Source organism: Strix uralensis, chromosome 2, assembly GCF_047716275.1.
Source record: "Strix uralensis isolate ZFMK-TIS-50842 chromosome 2, bStrUra1, whole genome shotgun sequence".
NCBI classification, from domain to species: domain Eukaryota; kingdom Metazoa; phylum Chordata; class Aves; order Strigiformes; family Strigidae; genus Strix; species Strix uralensis.
In genome coordinates, this window is record NC_133973.1 from 20030992 (window position 1) to 20041459 (window position 10468).

Below are 10468 nucleotides of genomic sequence, written 5' to 3' on the forward strand. Positions count from 1 at the left end.
ACCCGTATGCAGTTCTGGTGCAGATGAGCTTGGGTGCTGGAAAGCTTCACTCTCTTTTCTAACCACTGTAGCTGCATGCTGATAAATCTGTTCTACTGTACTGCTGGCGAGTGTTTGTACGTGTACAAAATTTGAGCAGGCTCACGCAACTGAGCGTACAAGGCACCACAGAAGACTCTCACCTGGAAAAGGAGTTAAATATACTCCCTGGCTGAAAAGTAATTGCACATTTAGAGCCAGGGGAGAAAGAATTTAGCAAGCAGTTTGCTCTGGCTTCCCAGCCCTTCTCCTGCTAAGAAATCATTGTGATCAGGCAAATATGCAAGCAAGTAACCTTCCTTCTGTTCTCAAAGCATAATAGGGAAATACTTGCTGGTTAAAAGCAACAAAAGACATCAGTGGGAAAACCTGAAATCTTTTAAATTTAGCATAATTTGTGGTCATTCTCTTTCTTTTTTTCTTTCCTTAGACAGTAAGAAATGGGTGACTGGAGTTTCTTGGGGAACATATTAGAGCAGGTGAATGAGCAATCCACTGTCATCGGGAGAGTTTGGCTCACAGTGCTCTTCATTTTCCGCATCCTGATCCTGGGAACAGCTGCTGAACTAGTGTGGGGAGACGAACAGTCAGACTTTGTGTGCAACACCCAGCAACCTGGTTGCGAGAATGTCTGCTATGATGAGGCCTTCCCCATCTCCCACATCCGGCTCTGGGTCCTGCAGATCATTTTTGTATCCACACCTTCGCTAATGTACTTTGGCCATGCAGTGCACCATGTCCGTATGGAAGAGAAGCGGAGAGAGAGGGAGGAAGCTGAGAGGCGTCAGCAAGCTGAGGTGGATGAAGAGAAGCTGCCCCTGACTCCAAATCAAAACAAAGGCAACAACCCTGATGGAACCAAGAAGTTTCGCCTGGAGGGTACCCTCCTGAGAACCTACATCTTCCACATAATTTTCAAAACCCTCTTTGAGGTGGGATTCATAGTAGGTCAGTACTTCCTGTATGGCTTCCGAATTCTCCCCCTTTACCGCTGTGGACGGTGGCCCTGTCCCAATCTTGTGGACTGTTTTGTCTCCAGGCCCACAGAGAAGACCATCTTTATTATGTTCATGCTGGTGGTGGCTTCCGTGTCCCTCTTCCTCAACCTAGTGGAGATCAGTCACTTGATCCTGAAAAGGATCCGGAGGGCTCTGAGAAGACCAGCGGAGGAACAGCTGGGGGAAGTCCCAGAGAAGCCCCTCCATGCCATCACAGTCCCCTCCATCCCAAAGACCAAAGGCTACAAGCTGCTGGAAGAAGAGAAGCCGGTTTCCCATTATTTCCCTCTCACAGAAGTAGGGGTCGAGCCCACTCCCCTTCCATCAGCCTTCAATGAGTTTGAGGAGAAGATTGGGATGAGACCACTGGAAGATCTCTCCAGGGCATTTGATGAGAGGTTACCATCATATGCACAAGCAAAGGAACCAGAAGAGGAGAAGGTAAGAGCAGAGGAGGAACAAGAAGAGCAGCAGGGACCTCAGAAAGAGCCAGGGGTGAAGAAAGCAGAGGAGGAGGTGATGGCCGATGAAGTGGAAGGGCCTTCAGCACCTGCTGAACTCGCCACTGATATGAGACCCCTCAGCAGGCTAAGTAAAGCCAGCAGCCGGGCAAGGTCAGATGATTTGACTGTATGAAGGTGCAGGATATGGGGAGCACGTGAAAAGGAAAATGTTGAAGAGAAAAGGAGAGATAGAGAAAGAATCAAAAGATATTTTTAAGCAAAGTGCTAAAATGGCCATTTGAATATTATTTCCTCTTGAGATTCTCAACTGGAAAGGTACTATCATGGTAACTGTGCCTTATTTGCCCTGTATGTCCATTTGAAAAGGAACATTTTCCCTGTATCCACATGCCAGCTCACTCCTTTCAGTAATATCTCCACTGTACACATAACTGATGTCTTTTAAAACCTAACATGGCAGTGAAGCCCAAATGTCACCACTGTGAACGTATTTACTGTGTTCCACTTCCCTCTAGGAACGTGGGGAGGATCGGTCTCTTCAGCCAGCAAGGGGGAAGACTGATCAACTGTATCTAGTATTTCTTTTTCTGTTTCCACCTATGGCATGCTGAGCAGACCTCCCCTTCACAGTTGGCATGGAATTGCAGTTATTTAATTCACAAAGTGAATTCTGTGCTTAGCATCAACACACTAAAATAGTAAGCACTATTTCCCCTCTCTATTCAGAAAGTAAGGGCTAAAATGTCCCAAATTTCTCTGTGAATGCAAATCTGAGTTAGGTAAAAATATTTTCCCTTTGTCAAAAATATTTCTCCTCTTCAAGTGACATTGACAGTGGGCAAGGTTAACAGTAGCTCTCTACTAGGATTTAGCAGATGCCCACAGATGGATTATTTGTTCCCAAGAGGGTCATCCAGCCCCGAGCCTATTTCAGAGCACTGGAAAGAATAAATTCAAGTGATATTTTTCACTTGTAGTCTTGTGACTTAAAGATCTGAAACTTGATTTAGCAAAGCAAGCGTGGGAAGGCTTCTGTGAAAGGAGGAAACAGCTACAGCCCCCAGAGCATGAAACCAAATATAAGCCTTCACAGCATGATCCTGACATGTGCTCAGTTCCTGGAGCTCCCAGACTTACAGGCACTCGGCAAATCTCAGGCAGAGTTGTGAACCTAAACCAGGGGTCTCAGTAACTATGTGACTATTTAAACCTCTAAATACAAAACTGGTTGTTCAAGTTTGAAAAGTCTGATATGATAATAGTCTTCTGACATCCTTTGTTTTTAATTTGACAGACGGGAGCCATCCAGCGGTCTACTTCTCTATTAAATGCCAAAGTCTCAAGTAAAACAAGGCCTTTCAAAAGATGATTTAGACCTTTTGTGCCAACAGGTCTGTACCGAACTCTCAGAGCCTCAGCAAAATCTTTTTTACAAAAGGCAGAAAAGCATGTGCTTGCAAATGTTTAAATGTCTGTGGATTTCTAATTTTAGGACTACAGCAGCACCTTTTGGCTGGGACAGTGCAGCAATGCGTTCAAAAGCTTCAGGTTAACAGTTATGTCCCCCCCAAAACTGAGCCTCATGCCAGAAAAGTGCAGGTATGCACTCTCATCTGCTCTGCTCTGCAAACCTCAGACCCTGCCAGCTCAGCAAATTCTTTCTGCTGGGCTGCAGCCCATCCCATTGTTCCCAGGGCAGGCTCTAATCCAGGTCAGGAAAAAAAAGGTCTTTGGCACAATGCATAAAACTCATCCCGCCGTTAGCTAGAAAAGACCCCCTGCGGTCTCCCATTGTAGCAGGGATGACTCAAAGCCCATGAAAGTCAAATGGGTGTCTGAGCGAGCTCTGGGTAGGCTTGGGCTCACACCTCCAGTCCTGCTGCCCCATGTCCCAGCCCAGGCAGCCACCAGTACAGTCAGTTCTGTCACTCGCTGATCTAACCTGTTTGGTGGAGTTCCCCTGCCTTGTTACACAGCTGCCCCATACGAGCGCAAAGGTGGCTGGACTTCACTGCCGAGTGAAGTAAGCTGTACATATGTAGAAAGTTTGTAGGGTGCATTGGGATTCTTCAGCACCATAGTGGTGCCACTTTTTTTTTTTTTTTTACTACACTATTAATCCTTTTGCTCCTCTTGGGCCTGTGTATTTTCCCAAGGTTTGCAGCCTGAGGTCAAAATCTTTGCTCCCTGGACAAAGGCTGTTAGGTTGTCCTTCCTTGTGAAGGAAGAATAGAAGGTACCTCCTCAGTTTTGGGAAGGAATATGACAAAGCAACACATGCGAAGGAACATGCAGAGAGAGAATCTGGAGGCTACCATTTATCCCCTCTCTTAATACTGAAACAGGAGAAGAGTTAACACAAATGAAAGGCAACTGACGAAAGATAATGTTTTTCAGCAGGGAAAGAGTCCACTGTGCCTGATTCAAGATACTAGAATTCAAGAAAGGGCAAAGATTTAGATGAACAGCAAAATCACCACACCTATACTAGATGGGATCTATTACTTTTAATTTTCTTCACAGGAAGAGGTAAGAGAGTTCTAATGGCTCTAAGCCTAAACCAGCCCACCCGTTGGAGGGGGTTGGAAAAACACTTTCCTGTAGGTAAAAAAAAATGTATCTGTAACGGTTCAGTATGAGGTATCTTCCACCTTCCTCAGAGCATCTGACCCTTCCAGATACCAATGGGCTAGATGAATCACCCCCACCCTTGTTTACTTCTAATTACTTGACAAGTCCTTTTACATAGAAAGTATTTTAATAACCATCTCTGTTCCTGACCTCTGACATGCATACCTTCATTAGCTCACTGGACTAATTAAGATGAGTGCTTATTCATCAGAGGTATATGGTCACAACATGGCTGTCGGGTGGTCCAGTCTTTAATCATCAGATGTTGAGTATGTCATTCTTTTTCACTGGAGTGCCTCAGTAAAATGGACTATATGCAGTGTGCTCAATGGACACGCTGTAGTTCTTTCACAGCTGCTGCAGGAAAGCTCGTTTCTTCCTCTGGGTCACGACAGCACAATGAAACAAGCCAGCATTTTCCTCCTGCATCCAGTCAACTGCTTGCTGATTTTTTTCCAAGCCAGTTTTCCAGTACCCTGCCAGACTGCTAGCAAATCTGTAGCCACCAAGTACGAGCCACGGCATCAAATCAGCGCTTCTCGGCAAACTGGGCAGGGAACTAACAGTCTGGTCTTCTGGCATTCAGCCTCATCTCTGCAATGAAATCACTGTGGGACTGTCAGCAAGTCATTCTTCCTTCTTGTACAATTGGGAATAATTTTCTACCTCACAAAGACAATGTGAGGCTTGATATATTATGTTAGTAATAGAATGGGAGGTCCTTGGATGGAAGGCCCTACAGATGAGCAAAGGATTATTGCTATTTCTGGATGTGATAACATATAAATGTGTTTTATTCCCTCTCAATGAGACAAATTTAAACATTTATTCAAGAAATTCCTAGTGAAGTTGCATAACAGCCGCAGAGCTGTGGATTCAGTGTATGATCCTACTTGACAAATATTTAAGCAAAACATAGATATAAATGTAAAGAACAGGGAAAATTATCTTCTTGGGAAGGGGGAAGTCACTGGACAATTAGAGCCATGCCTGGATCACTTAAAGGTGTGTGTACCCCCTTGGCTCCCTGTGCAAATAAATTACTAACTGGCTCTCTGCAAGGAGCATAAGTTGCAAGTGTCAAAATCACCAAAGGAGGTGAAAGTAGAAGAGAAAGGTAGTGTCTTAGCTTACAATAGCATGTGGGAGTTGGTGTTCTCTAGTGTCTAGAGCAGTGGACCTAGGATAATAATCTTAGATTTATTTCCAGCTCTGCTTCTGACTTGCTGTGATAATCCCTTTACCTCTCAGTGCCTGTTATCTCCACCTGTAAAATGGGTGTAAGAATTTCCACCTACCTCACAGGGATGTTGTGAGGCTTCCTTAATTCTGTTTGTAAAGTAAGTAGGAATGATCTGATGAAAAGCACTGCTGAAATGCATGGTATCCTTGTTATTTCCTGGCAGAACTGCTAACTTGGTTAATACATGACTCCTTGACCAGAAGGGCGGTACTTTGAAAACGCAAACACTGCATTGCGCTCACAACATCAACACGGATGTGGATTTGCCATGAGTGAAAAAGACTCTATTGATCCCCCACCCCTCTCCCACCTTAGCCTTGGCCTGGCCGTTTGAAGCAGCGGTGACAGTGTGGTTACATGGACCCCTCTTCTCCATCCCCAGCATCCAATCTGGAGCAGCATTTATGCTTAAATAAGACAGTTCCTGGAGGGGGATGCAGGTTGGTGGAGCTCTAACAATTTTAAGGGCCTTGCAAGGCATGCGGGAGAGGGTTGTATAATGCACAATATTGCTGGGCTTCTGTTTTAAGCCAGTTAGTGCAAACTACAAGTCAATGGAAGAGTTTACAATTGCTTATGGCACACAAAAAAAAAGCCACCCTTCATGAATGCAGACCCACAAATTATCATGTTATACTGAGTCTTTCCTCTAAGTGAGATAGATACCAATGATTTCTCAGCACTGAAACACAATGAGGTACAGATTCCTCCTCCTGTAGGAGGGGAGAGATTTGAGGGGATCTCTGCTCCATAGGTCTGTGTGGGCATGAAATCTACTTACTGAGGGAGGAAAGTCCAGTCTCTCCTGCCACTCAGTAACTCACTGACTGTGCAGTTTTACATTTAAAGAGCGGCTGTGTCACACAATGCTGAAAAAAAAAAAGTGGCAGTTTGCTGTTTTGTATAGAAAATGGCTTTTCAGGCTGACAACTGAAAAGTAATCCTAGCCTAGGCATAGTTTTGTTTAGTAAAGACAGGAACATCCATGAGAACTAGACTAAAGCCTTCCTATAAGCCCGAGGCAGTTGTGATAAAATGGTATATGGTGCCAGATTTCCTGAGGGCCAGGGCTGGATAAGCGTGCCAAAATCAGGGGACTTGTTGAAGTATTAGAATATTTTTTTTTCCCCAACAGAATGACACTACCATTTCTTTGGCTCTGTGTGTGCTACACCTTTTAACATGGCTCAGGAAAGGCTTTTTGCCAACACCAAATGTGCTTACACAGTTGAGTAGTAACCATGACAAATAAATGTGTGTTGGCTTGCCAAGACGTAGCCTGGCACACAATCCTTTCCTTGCAACTAGCTTGGCATGCACCTATTTCAGTAGAACAGGCAAGACTCGTGTCTCTGTCAACAATTCGAGTTTTTCTCTCAGCAGCTTGATGTGCAAAGAGACATTGAAGATTTTTTCAGCCTAGAGAGGAGGGGGCTAAGGGTTTGGGGAGCCCTAATTGCTGTCTGCAGGTACCTAATGGGGAGTTACAGGGAAGATGGAGACAGACTCTTGACAGAAGCATGCAGCAAAAGATCAGAGGCAACGATCCAAAGGAGTAGCAAAGAAAATTTTGACTAAAAAAATTCTGACAAGGAAAACAATTGTTCAAATGGAGAGTGGTTCAGCACTAAAGCAGGTGCCCAGAGACACGGTGGGATCTCCATCCTTGGGGGATGAAGCTTGGGAAAAGCACTGAGCATCCTGGTCTGACTCTGCATTGAGCTGAAGGTTGGGCAGCTGGTCCCTTCCAGCCTGAACCATCTGTCCCATGGGAGGCTGAACTACCACTGCGTGGTAGAACAACAGGTGTGGGGCACTTTCTGCCTCTCCGGGGTGTTCTGGTAGAGCTTGTTTAGACTGTCCCAGCAGGCAATACCAACTAACCGGGCATCGCAGCAGAGGCCGATGCACAAACACAGGCAACTGATGTTTGGTAGCTAGAAAAGCTGCTTGAGGCCAGAACCATGTGTTGTGTAACTGGTTTGGAAAGAGCATTACAAATAAAATAATTAAAAAAAAAAAAAAAGAGTACGCTTGTCAACAGAGAAAATCATGGAAATCTAAGGGGCTTAGGTCTTTCCAGCTCCCTTTAATTTCAGCGTCAAGTATGCCTTTAAATCCATCTGAAAGTGCAGAGGACTGCATTTTAATGTTCTGTCAACAAAAACCTGTGTATTTTAAAGCTTGCTGATCTGGGATGAAGCAGAACTGAATAGAAATGGTGATTACAGAGCTACTGACAGAACATTTTGAAAAAAAACAAAGACTGTTGGCCTTTGCCTTGCTAGATCCAGCCTGGCACAGTAAAATCAAAACAAGCCATATATTGGTTTCCGAGGAGAAAAGGCTGTATTGCTTGGAAAAGTCATGGAGCAGCCTACTGAAAACGTTTTAAGTCAACACAGCACAGAATCTGTGGTGAAACATTAGAGTTGGCTCCTATGGTGTTTCCGTGAAGCTCAGGGGAGAGTTGGATTGAAGGATGATTGGAATATGGAAACCCAGTTACAAATGAGCATACCAAAAAATCCTGGATTACAGGCAGTTGCGGGGCAGAGGCTGTGCAGGAGGGCAGCAGGGAGTCCCAGGTACCGGCTCAGCACGCCAGCCAACAGGCAGGCTGCAGGCAAAGGCCGAAGCGAGGAAGCCTGCAAGCTCATCGGCCAAGTACCTCATTGTAAGGATAAGGCAAGCCAACCTGAGACATGAACTAAACTAAGCCTGTTACCAAATCTGGTATTTCTGTATTTTAAGAAGGTCAGCAACTGTAAAATAATTTAATTGAACTTTTATGCACTGGTTCCTCTATTTACTTAGTAGAATCGTGAACCAGAACTAGCATGGGCAAAGCTTTTTTTCCCAATCCTTCTACCTAAGTATATGAAGAATTACTGGGACAAAAATGTTCAGGTAAGTTTCTCAATACATATATGTTAGTTCAAAGAAAAGTCATAGACAACCCCATAAAGGAATTCATCTATTGCCAGTGAACATCATTGTCTCAGCTCACCACAAATAAATTCAAAAGAAATTCAGAAATCAGAATTATGTCGGATTACTCCCAGCTTCAGAGCTCTTGTTTATGAAAACCGCTGGAGAGAAGAGAAAAGAAAATGGATGGCTGGCTGCCAGCTAAGCCTATTTGTCATGAATATGCCCCGTAGCAGCTTCTGGAAACCTGTGCTATTTCTAAATACACTCTTGGCCAACAAACTGCTTTAATTCAATATTCTCCACCTTTCCGCTTTATTTAAAAGACTTGACTTTAGTTCCCTCTACAAACTGAACATAAAATAGCCACATTCACACTTTAATATGTGGAAGAATAAAATACGGAACTGAGTGGAAACCTGCCAATGTACTGACCAGCCCTTCTTCCTCGTGCGCTGCCTCTCCTCTCTGGACACCTCCATCTATATTCTGTTTAATGAAACTACCAGCCTCTCACAACTCAGAAGTTGCCTTTGTACCTGTGGAGTGCCATTGACCCTTCTCCCACACGTGCACACCAGTGGCTATCTAAGGAGGAACAACATGGAATAAATTTCCCATTTTCTTTTTACATTTTTTCTTCCCTGAAGGAGAAGTCCTGGGGCTGGTGGGTGGATCTGATTTTTTCCAGTAGGAATTATCTTCTTCCCTGTGTGTTTCTCCCAAGGCTCAGGGATCAGTAAGTTACAGCTAAGCAGAAGCATGTTTCAAGCCTACTTATAAACACATGCAAAGAAGAAAGTTTAAGGACCTATGACCAAACTCTGCCGTGTTTTTTAACCTTGTGTTGAAGTGAGTGGTGATGCCAAGGTGTAAACAAGAGCAGAATTTGGCTTTGTGTAATTTATTTTTTAAAGGATTTCCTGTTAACTTCTTTAAAAAGCAACCAACAAGTAACCTTGCCCCACAACCTACCAATACAGAACAAAACAACTGCAAATCCCTCCAAACTCAAGAATCTCATCACTTTAGGAAAGATCAGTTTCTAAGTAGCAGATACAGAAAGGAAGGACAGGGAAGTCCTATCTCAGCTCTGCATTAATTGGCAGCAATACCAGAAGCTGTAAAAAAAAAGCCTCACATCAAATACAATAATCTGCTCCCTCAGTTCATTTCCCCGTGAAAGCTGAATGTTTTTTTCTCTTTGCAATGCTGTAGACAAGGAGACAAATTTCAAACCAAGATGACTGACAGCAAGACAGAAAGCCGAAAACAATCAAAAGAGACTGTGGGACTAATCTGGTGACTCGGTACAACCAAACGTAGATTCGTTTTCCTAGTGAAATGAGTTGTAATGAATAAAGGTTCCTGATTTTCAATCAGCAGGGGCTCTGTGCTTTGTTAAAACTCCCAACTAACACCCCTTGATTCTTTCTCTTCCTGTATGATTTATTATTCCAAATATAGTGTTTTAAGTGGCAAAGGTTAGGTGTGTTTTTAAGAGGAAAAAAAAAGAGACAAGACAGCATTAAGTTCAAGTGGGGACATGATTGTGACATGAAGGATTGGATCTCACACCGATAGGCATCAGGAAATTCCCTGTTTGAACTTTTACTTCCCTTCTGGCCCCATTCCTTGATAAATTGTAATTGCAAGGCCCGAAAGGCATCCCCAGCCCGGTTCTCGGCCAGAGGGTGGGTGGAAAGGGCCCCACGTGGGAGACTATCTCCCCTCAGGCGGGAAGATGGGCCTGGAGCAGCCGTGCCGCGCTCCACCGCCCCGCCACGGCTGCGCAGGGCTCACCGCGGCGCTCAACTGGCAGCATGGGGTTTGCTCCCGCAGCCGGCCACCCCCTTTCCCCGCGGGGCCCCTTCCCAGGGCTTCCCCCGGCGGCCAGAGCGGCACCACCGGCCCCGGGACGCGACAGCGGTCAGGGAAGGGGGGCAGGTTTCCTCCCGGGCCCTGGCTCAGCAGCCTGCCAGCGGCAGCAACTCCCACCCCCAGGCCCCCTCTTGTTCCCCCGGCGGGGTGAGGGCCCCCCCACAGCCGGCGGCGGGGAGGGGGCGCGAGCACTCCCGCCCCGCCCCGCCCCGCCTCGCCCCTCCACGCGGGGGGCGGTGCGCCAGGCTGGGGGAGGCACCCGCGCGCCTGCGCAAGCCGCG

General features: G+C 45.5%; 1 protein-coding gene across 7 annotated transcripts in view; it reads left to right on the forward strand.

Moving 5' to 3' along the window:
• Window positions 1–9689, forward strand: part of GJA8 (gap junction protein alpha 8) — a 46264-nt gene extending 36575 nt beyond the window's left edge. For 5 of the 7 annotated variants that reach the window (XM_074857669.1, XM_074857717.1, XM_074857679.1 and 2 more), the window contains one exon: window positions 470–9689. In XM_074857669.1, coding sequence (XP_074713770.1) covers window positions 480–1673 — 1194 coding nt within the window. In that variant the 5' untranslated portion in view covers window positions 470–479 and the 3' untranslated portion in view covers window positions 1674–9689. The remainder of the gene's footprint in view (window positions 1–469) is intronic. The other 2 variants (XM_074857692.1, XM_074857687.1) reach the window with 1 other exon arrangement.
• The last annotated feature ends 779 nt before the right edge of the window (window positions 9690–10468 follow it).